The sequence below is a fragment of the Furipterus horrens genome, unplaced genomic scaffold, assembly GCF_987537825.1.
Source record: "Furipterus horrens unplaced genomic scaffold, mFurHor1.1.pri manual_scaffold_2, whole genome shotgun sequence".
Lineage (NCBI taxonomy): Eukaryota > Metazoa > Chordata > Mammalia > Chiroptera > Furipteridae > Furipterus > Furipterus horrens.
Genome location: NW_028327172.1, coordinates 11,429,582 through 11,438,394, shown reverse-complemented (window position 1 = coordinate 11,438,394; position 8,813 = coordinate 11,429,582). Strand labels below are relative to the sequence as shown.

At 59.6% G+C, this 8,813-nt stretch overlaps 2 protein-coding genes across 2 annotated transcripts; one reads left to right on the top strand and one right to left on the bottom strand.

Moving 5' to 3' along the window:
• Window positions 1-465: 465 nt before the first annotated feature.
• On the top strand, window positions 466-2,830 carry FAM180B (family with sequence similarity 180 member B). The gene is made up of 3 exons (XM_090261380.1): window positions 466-586; window positions 1,414-1,484; window positions 1,694-2,830. The coding sequence occupies exons 1-3, from the start codon at window positions 502-504 to the stop codon at window positions 2,090-2,092; spliced, it is 555 nt and encodes a 184-aa protein (XP_090117506.1). The 5' UTR covers window positions 466-501; the 3' UTR covers window positions 2,093-2,830.
• A 354-nt stretch (window positions 2,831-3,184) lies between these two features.
• C1QTNF4 (C1q and TNF related 4) lies at window positions 3,185-7,598 on the bottom strand. Its single transcript, XM_090261370.1, has 2 exons — window positions 7,520-7,598; window positions 3,185-4,289 (listed from the first exon to the last, which is right to left on the bottom strand). Exon 2 carries the CDS (start codon window positions 4,282-4,284, stop codon window positions 3,310-3,312), a length of 975 nt encoding a protein of 324 aa, XP_090117496.1. The 5' UTR covers window positions 4,285-4,289; window positions 7,520-7,598; the 3' UTR covers window positions 3,185-3,309.
• Window positions 7,599-8,813: the final 1,215 nt, after the last annotated feature.

Below are 8,813 nucleotides of genomic sequence, written 5' to 3'. Positions count from 1 at the left end.
GAGCGCCTGAGGTGGAAGTGCTCGGCTCTGCCTGTCCATGGGGCTGCCCAGCCAGGCCGCCATGCATGTGGAGGACCGGATTTTGCAGCTGATGTTTCTGGAGGCTGAGCTGGACTGGGCCTCAGGAGCTGGGCTCAGCTGGAGGATGTTTCGGGTGTGAGGACAGATAGTAAGGTAGTGTTACTACGTGGGGTCTTTCCTACCTTTTGGGAGAGCCAAGCTCACTGTTTGCTACCAAACACCTTTTTTCTATTAACTGAGCACCCCGCCTATCTGGTAGGAATGGGCTGAGGGCCTGACAAGCAGGGAGCCAGGCTTCTGCCAACAGCCAAAGATTCCACGTTTCCACGGGATGGAAAGAGCCCCTCCCTATTCAGACTGACACGCAAAGCAGGGAATGCCTGAGCAGCCTGCAGTGGAAAGTTGGAGCCCTGGTGTGTGGCAGGCAGATGCAGGAGCAGAGAGCAGCTGGGCAGAGTAAAACTCAGGACGTGGTGGGGCATGGCGGGGAAAATGCGGTTCCCGGGTTGGCTGGTGGTAGCCATTTGCCTCTTCCCTGGGGTGACAACAAACCAGCACCGTGCAGGTACCGGGGCTTCAGGGTGGGGTGGATGGGAGCCAAGGAAGGCTGCTGGCTAACAGCAGTCTCAGTGGGTTCTATCTGAGCCTAGCAGGACCTACAAACGGCATGGTCTGTACCAGGCTGACCTGTGCTATGGGGGCTCATGGCGTGGGTCCCACCCCCAGAACTGGGACGGTTAGGTGAAGTGAACGGCGATAGCCCTAGTTGCCCTCAGTGCTGGCCCTGGACCGAGTTGGACCTGGGCTTATTCCAGTTGATGCCCAAAGCAGCACCCCTTAATCTACCTTGGGCTTGGATCAATCATCCCCAGGGCCAGGGGCACCCTGGGGTGGGATGAAGGAAGCTGCAACAGACATCCTGCCCTGCCTGGCCTCCCTGCCTTGCATACGATCACTCCTGAGGAGTAAGGAAGTAGTGGGTTCTTCCCAAAGGGGTCCTCAATCTTTGGGGACGGTCATTGGCACTGTTTTAGATACACTGCCCCCAGATGCTAGGGAGGAGAAGTGGGAAGTAAAGTGTCTTGTGACCCGTTGGCCTGGAGCTCTTGGCCAAGGGACTTGTAGGAGTTCAAGGAGGAGTCCTGGACACTTGCCAAGGAGGTGTCTGGGTTTGGGATGGTGATTTTGGGATTGTAAGACCTATGCCTGGGTTAGTAAATGCCGCTGTGCATTTGTGTGTAGGGGAGAGGAGGACGTGGAATGGCATTCCTGCACTTTTGCAGGTGGGAGAACCCCTAGGCACCCCTGCCAGGCAGCCGAGAGGCATTTCTGGGAGGCTGGGGTATCGAGGGTGGAGCTTGGCGGGGGCCTGACTTCTCTCCGCTGCTCCAGGGCAGCCTGTGGACGGCACCAGCGCGGGAGGTGGCCGGCAGCAGCCAGAGGCCCCAGAAGTGATGTTTGAGGTCTTTCCTCCGGCCTGGGACGTGGGGGGTGGGAGCATCCAGAAGTCCCTAAACTCAGGGCTGGGGAGGGGGATGTCTCAAGCTGGGCCTGCGGGGGGAGGGGGGCAACCCAGCATGGGTCTCACTGCCTGCTTATGCCCCTCTGGCCCACTCGCTCCCTGCCCTGTCCCCGAGACCCCAGCCCACTCCTTACATGGCTCCCCTTGCAGCTGCTCTGGGCTGGGCTGCAGCTGGATGTCATGGGGCAGCTGCACATCCGGGACGAGGAACTGGCGTCCACACACCCAGGCCGCCGACTCCAGCGCCTCCTGCAGCATCACGTGCCCAGCGACTTGCAGGGTGCTGAGCGGCGGCTGCAGCAGCTCCAGGACCTGCGGAAGGAGCCTCCTCCTCTTAGCCCTTGGGACTTTGAAAATCTGCTCCTTACAGGCCTCTCCTGTGTCTACCGGCTCCACAAGGCTTTCGAGGCTGAGGAGAGGGGTCGCTGGGCCCAGATCTTTGCCCTCCTAGCACAGGAAACACTCTGGGACCTGTGCAAAGGCTTCTGCCCCCAGGGCCAGCCTCCTTCTTTGGGGCCCTGGGCCTCAATCCTTGACCGCTTCCCCTGACCCTCTTCTTTCACCTGCCAGCCCCCCACCCCCCACCCCCAAGGCAGAACCATCCTGGGTAGGGGCTTCCAAATGGCACCTGGTTCTTCCCACTGTGTCAGGTCTCTGGGCTTGGCTTGCACCCTGGACCCCCGTTTACTTCTCCCCCTTCTTTTTCCCTGGCTCCTGATAAACTGATCCTGGGCTCCGGGTCCTGGACAGCATGTACAGAGCTGAAGGCAGGACTTGCAGGGAGTGTGCATGGGGTCCGGACTGAGAAGAGTGCTTAAAAGATGCGGAAAGGGAAGCTGCCCCTATGTAAGGCTGGGTCAGACCCTCCTGCTCCTACCCTGGCAGTCCATGAGAGTAACAGGAGCCTTCTAAGTGCCCGGTGCCCAGTCCTAACTTAGACTCCCCTGTGAGCCCAGCCACTGCTCTGGGGTCTCTGAACCTCAAAGGTCCCCATTTGGGCCGGGAGAATAGACTGGACATTTTTAGTTTGGTCGTTGGAAGCATGAAGGGAAGCAAGTGGAGAAATATATTTTTAGGGGGTAGGGGGAGTGTTCTTTGATCCATCTCAGCAGTCTCAGATGACACCGCAGAGGAAGGCATGAGGCTGGGAGGGGCCTGAGTGGCGGGCTGAGTCTGGCTGGCGTAGACCCTGATTCTGTGCAGCTCACGCTATAAAACGTTCTGCTCCTGCCTTCTGCATCCTTCCGTGTCAGAGTAAGCTGTTTGACCCCGGTCCTGAGCAATCATCCCCACTGCTCACCCCATTCCCACGCCCTCCTGGAAGAAGCTATGTGCTGCGTCCTCAGAGAGCTAGGAGGGTGCTGCCCCTGTCACAGAGAGCCAGCAGCCATCAGTGGGCCCTAAGAAGGACGTCGAAGGTCAGTGGCGAGGAGTCAGGCAGAGGAACTGACCGGAAAGGCCCACAACACAAGGGATTAGGTGTGGAGGGTTCAGTCAAATTCCCATCCCCTCGCCTCCCCAGGCCTGGCCGAATTTTGCTCTTTTTCTCCAACCCTCACCCGGTGCCTGCAGCAGTCAGTGTCCTCCGCGCGCCCCAAGGCAAAACCGTCACCATCAAGACAGAGAACAGGACCCCGGGAACACAGGCGCCGGCGCAGGCCCGCTTTATTGGCAGAGCCCAGCCGTGCTGGGCGGGCCGTCATGCTCGCTCCGGCGGAGGGTCCGGCCCGGCATGCACGCCCTCGGGCTCCTCTACGGGCTGGAGCTCAGAGCTCCAGCGGCCCGAGGCCGGGCGAGCCAGTGGGGTCGGGGTCGGGGTACACCAGGAAGCCGGAGAAGGTGATGTACTTGCCGTGGTTGCTGTAGGCCCCGTAGCCGTCGTGGTCGTGGCTCAGCAGCCACACGGCGTCGCCGCGCTGCAGCGCCAGCATCACGCTCTGGCTCTGCATCTCGCGGCGCCGCGACGCGCCGTCGTCATAGATCATGGCCTGCACCTCGTCGCGGTTCTTCATCAGCTTCACCGACAGCGTCTTGCGCGGCAGCTTGCCCAGCGTGAAGGAGAAGAAGTAGGCGCCGGGCAGGCGGCAGCGGAACACGCCGGCCGCCGCGTCGAAGTCGCCACCGATGTTGACCAGCTCGGTGTCGAAGGCGAGCGGCCGGCGTCGCGGGGCCTGGCCGGCGTCCGAGCCCACCAGGCTGCGCGTGCGCGCCGCCGAGAAGGCCGAGCGCGGCTCGGGGGGCGCGGGCGGGCCGCGCGCGGGCGCGTCGGCGTCGGCGTACACCAGGTAGCCGCTGAAGGTGGCGCCGGGCGCGCCCAACGCATACTGCGGGGCGCCGTGCAGCCGCAGCCACACCGTGTCGCCGTAGTCGAGCTGCAGCATGGCGCTCTGGCTGGCGGCGCGCCGCGCCCCGGGCCGCCGCTGCTCGTCGAAGGCCAGCGCCTGCACCTCGTCGCGGTTGCGCACCAGCATCACCGACAGGCTCTTGTGCGGCGCCTTGCCGGCCGTGAAGGAGAAGAAGTAGGCGCCGGGCACGCGGCAGCGGAACTGGCCCGTGGCTGCGTCGAAGTCGCCCCCGATGTTCACGTACACCTTGTCGAAGGTCACCGCCATCTCCGATGTGCCTTCCAGAGGAGTGGTGCGCGCCGCGGAGAAGGCCGAGCGCAGCTCCAAGGAGCCGGGAGCCGGGCCCAGCGCCCAGCAGGCTACCGGGCTTAATAGGCCCAGCAGGAGTGGCAGCATGGCGCCTGGGACGGGACGCAGAAGGGGAAGGAGAAGAGGGTTGGACGTGGGGGTCCACCTACAGATTCCCAGAGCTCCCAGACCAGGAGACGGATTCCTTTCCCAGCCCTGCCCTTGACCCACAACTAGGATTCTGTTTCCTACGCACTTGGACTAGATCAGTGATTCCCAAACTTAAGCAGTCCTCAGTGTCACCTGGAGAGCTTGTTCAGACACACATAGTTGGGCCAGTCTCCAGAGTTTCCATTTAGTAGGTCTAGGATATAGCCTCAGAATTTGCATTTCTGACATTCCTGGGTAATGCACATGTTGCTTTTCCAGGGAACACAGTTTGGGAACCATTAGATAGACTTAGCAAGTCTTCAAGCTTTTTTTTTTTTTTTTTTTTGTAAGCACCAGAACCCCTTCCTCAGGTGAAAGCTGAGCGCATCACACAGATACAGGCAGAAATGCTCTCTTTGTAGGAACCCATAGCCCTGTCTACTGGGTTTACCCCATCCCCTTCCCCTTGGCACCCAGGGGCCCTGGAAACACAGGATTTGGCTGGTAGTGGCGTGGGGGTGGGAGGTTTCTGAGTTTCCTTCAACCTCCAAGTTGCTGCATTTTTCCTGTGGCTGTTCTTTGGTCCTTGACTTGCCTCTCACTCAGGCACTAAGCTTGCTGGACTGATGTCATCCATATGGCCACAGTTTCAGCCCCCATCTGGGCAAGAATAGAACTAGTCACTGACCCACACAAGGGTCAGCGTCCACACTGGACCTCTGGACTCCCCAGGGGCCCTTTTTGGACTAAAGAGGCCAGAATAGTTGAGCTTTGAGGCAGCTTCTCCCCACCCACGCCCACTCCCCTTCACCCCCAGGAAATTAGAGTAAGTGAAGGTGACTCCTTCCCCTGAGTGGAAGGAGGCAGCCAGGAGCTGCTGGGAACAGAGGGAGTGCAACAATTCCAGCAGGATTGTGAGGTCAGCAGCTTTATTCCTTGGTGGCGGAGTGGAGAGGACAGACTGCTGAACCTAGGCTTGGGTCCTGGCTCTACCACTTACATGCTGTGAAACCTTAGGCAAATTCCTTAACTTCTCTGGGCATGGCTACCTCTGTGGAAATGGGAAGGAGACCTCTCTCACAAGATCACTGTGAGGATGCTCTGAGATAACAGGTGTGCACACAGTTCATGAATGGTGGTGCCCCCCAGGTGTGTAGATGCTTCTGCTCTTGGCCTTGAGAAAGCAATCTGATCAAGTTCTTAACATAAGGGGTTAGGGACTCAGAAACTCCTACCCCTGGGAGCTTGGTGAAAGCACTGCTTAACTCCAAGGAGTCACTCTCTGATGGTGAGATTCCATCATGCTTCCTAGTAGGAACAGGCTTTGGGGATTGAATACCCAAAGGCCCTGAAGTGGACACAAGGCAGGACAGAAAGTGAGCTGACAGTCTAGGATGTGGGCTTCTATAGGCAACATCCTGGAGTGTGTGTAGCTTTGTGTCTGCTGAAATGGTTTGCCAGATGTGTCCTACACAACAAGAACATCCACCTGAGGGTAGATGGGCACTGGAATCTAGCCCACATTATACTTCCCCACAGGTGTGGGGCTGATGCACCTGGGGGAAGTGTGCCTTTTTATAATCCTCAGAATAAAGACCCCAAGTGCCAACCTCAGCTGAACACTCTTCTTCCAGATAGGTCCCTTTCCTAATTCCTAAAAGTGGGCTAGCCATTACCCTTTGTGGGAAGGGAGACTGGAGGGAGCCCATCCATCTGCCTTTGCAGAGGTAAAGATTGTACCCCACAGTCCTGACCCGAATGGCTCAGTGGGTTGGGTGGCGTCTGGTAAAGCAAAAGATCACCTGTTTGATTCCTGGTCACAGCACATGCCTGGCTTGCAGGCTAGGTCCCAAGGTCCCCAGCTGGGGGCATGTGAGACATCAGTGATGTCTCTCTCCCTCTCTTTCTCCCTCCCTCTCCTCCCTAAAAATAAATAAATACAATCTTAAAAAAAAAAAAGAAAAGATTGCACTTTGCATTCCCCTTTACAAAACTCTTTGGAAACATATGGGATCACGGCAAACCTGGGAGGCAGGTGGGCCCTCTCACACATTATAGATGAGAAAAGCTGAGACTCAACAAGGTCACCCACGGAGCACTGAGGCAAGCTCGAACCAGGATCTTTTGACTCCAAATTCAGTGTGCCCTTCTTTCTATCACCTTTACCTGCTAGACAGATATTTCCTAACCTGTCCTCTGCCTCAGTTTTTTTTATTTGTTTTTTGTTTGTTTGTTTGCAAAAACAGGAGGAGGGGGAAGTGGAATCAATCTTGCCATCAGGGGTGAAAAAGAAAGAAAGCAAAACCAAATAGAACCAAAGAAACAAAAACTAACGTTTTGCCTTCTGAAAGTATGGGGACACCTGAGCTTTTCATGACCCTGCTACTGTCAGCTCTTCTGCCCCAGGAACCTGCCCCCCATATGCCCCCACCTCCCCAGCCCCCGCAAGCTCCAGGCCAAGTCTGGTGCACCCGCCAGAGCCAGAGGGTCCTCCTGTGTGTCCAGGGGCCCGCCCCCTTTTCGCCCACCACTGCCAGGTTCCCAGATGCCTAGGTCCCCGTCCTTCCCTAGACCTTCCCTGAGCAGGTCAGAGGTGGGAGGGTGGCGGGTGGGCATCACATCACAGCTGCAGGGAAGGAAATGGCTGTTCCTCGTTCTGTCCAGGTGGGGCTCAAATACTCATCTTCAAAGAGAAAAAACTGGGACACAGAGAGGTGGGCAGACCCAGAGCCCCAGAAACCAACGGCGGAGGTGCAGCGATGTCAGGCTAAGGGGGATAATAGAGTCCCCTCCCCGCCCAGCCCCACTCCCCAAATACCGCTCCCTCAAGCTCCGCTGGAACCCCTCCCCACCTACCTTGAAAGCCCCCGATGCTCCCAATAAGCCCCCCTTTCACAGAAGCCAATTAATCATATCTCATGAAAAAAAATCCCTCACAAAGGGGTACCCCAGACCCCCTACAGGCAGGCCCCCTCCTCCCAGACGCCCCTTTATCCATCCCTTTGGCGAAAAAAACCCTTCAGCCTCTTTCATTAAAAATGCTCCCGGGTCCTCTTTTCAGGGAAGAAGGTCCCCGATTTCCCCGCGCCTTCCCCGCCCCCAATAAAGGAGAAACCTTGCCACTCCCCCCCGCCCCCCCCCCCACACTGCACCCCACCCCACCCCCGGTCCCTTGCCTCCCAGCTGCCCTTACCTGGCTGGGGACGGCGGTCGGGTCAGGTTCGCTCCGAGCCCGCGATCCGGCTCGGGCTGCGGGCTGCGGGCTGCGGGCTCCGGGCTCCGGGCTTCGGGCGGGCTCCGGGCTGCGCACTGACCGCCTGCGCTGCTGCGGACCGGGCCTGGCGGGGCGTCAGGGGCTCGGGCTGCTTCTCCCGGACCCAAGGCGGCGGCGGCGGGGCGCTGGGACCCCGAGAGGGCGCGGGGCAGCGAGGCGCGAAGCCAGGAGGGCAGCTGGAGAGCGAGCCGAGCAGACGGGCGGGAGGAGAGGCAGGGCAGAGGCGGGATCGGGGAGCGGGGAGCGGGGATGGGAGGCGAGAGGGAGGGGCGCGCCGCGGAGGGGAGCCGGGCAGCGCGCCTAAGGGCACGGCACGAGCGGCCCCTGCGCCGGCTGCGCTGAGCTCTGGGCCCTTCTCCGTGACCTCTCTGGGTCTAGCGGGCAGGCATCATTCATCCAAGGCAGCAGATGGGGAAACTGAGGCCTGAGGCCGAGGCCAAACTGGGGGTGGCCCAGGGCACTCGGCAGACCACCCTCCTCTCCGATTTGAGGAGTGGGGACTGGAACCGGACCCAGATACCAGAGTAGCCTCTGGGCTGCAAGGGCAGTGGAGGGTGAGGTTGTGGCTGGGACAGATGTCCAGGCTGAGTGGCACTGGGGGAGGGGGTCTGAGGGAAGAGAAAGATAAATGGGTCAATGTCGCCAGTACAGGGAGGGCTTTAAGTGACCTCATGTTCTTCCTCGCCTCCCAGTCTGAAAATGCTCGCAGCTGGTTAGGAAAGAAGGAGGAAGACAAAGCCCCCAGACACCGCAGGGTGAGTGTGGGCCGCCCTGGGGAGGGCCGAGAAAGGAGGGGTGTCCTTGGGGCAGAATGAATTTGGCTGCAAAAGCTGCTTTGCCAGCGCCTGAGAGAGGGAAGGAGACTGAGGGGCCCTGGGAGGGCTTGAGGGGCCTGTCGCTGAGGGACTCGGATCCAGGCAGGAGGCAGGGCTGGGAGGGCTGTCCTTATCCCTCAGCACTCCTCAGATGCCCTTAGGTCAGGCAGAGGACACACACGAAGGGCTGGGACCCCACGTGGGGACCTGAGGTAGCTGGAACTCTTCATCACAGCTGCGGTTCTCTCGTGGCCATGGTGGAGGGGGCAGCCGGCCTGGCCCCCAGTAGACTGAGCGGATGGCTTTTGAAGAGCCCTGCTCTGAGGTGCCAGCTGCTTCTGTCCTCTGCCTGACCTGCTCAACGGGGGCAGGAGGCCTGGGCTCCAGTCCTGGCTCTG

Bases quoted from the DNA above. Each gene is read 5' to 3' on its own strand.
- FAM180B (XM_090261380.1), top strand. From the start codon at position 502: ATGGCGGGGAAAATGCGGTTCCCGGGTTGGCTGGTGGTAGCCATTTGC. The intron at 587-1,413 runs GTACCGGGGCTT...CCGCTGCTCCAG, and splicing joins AACAAACCAGCACCGTGCAG to GGCAGCCTGTGGACGGCACC. The intron at 1,485-1,693 runs GTCTTTCCTCCG...CTCCCCTTGCAG, and splicing joins CCCCAGAAGTGATGTTTGAG to CTGCTCTGGGCTGGGCTGCA.
- C1QTNF4 (XM_090261370.1), bottom strand. From the start codon at position 4,284: ATGCTGCCACTCCTGCTGGGCCTATTAAGCCCGGTAGCCTGCTGGGCG.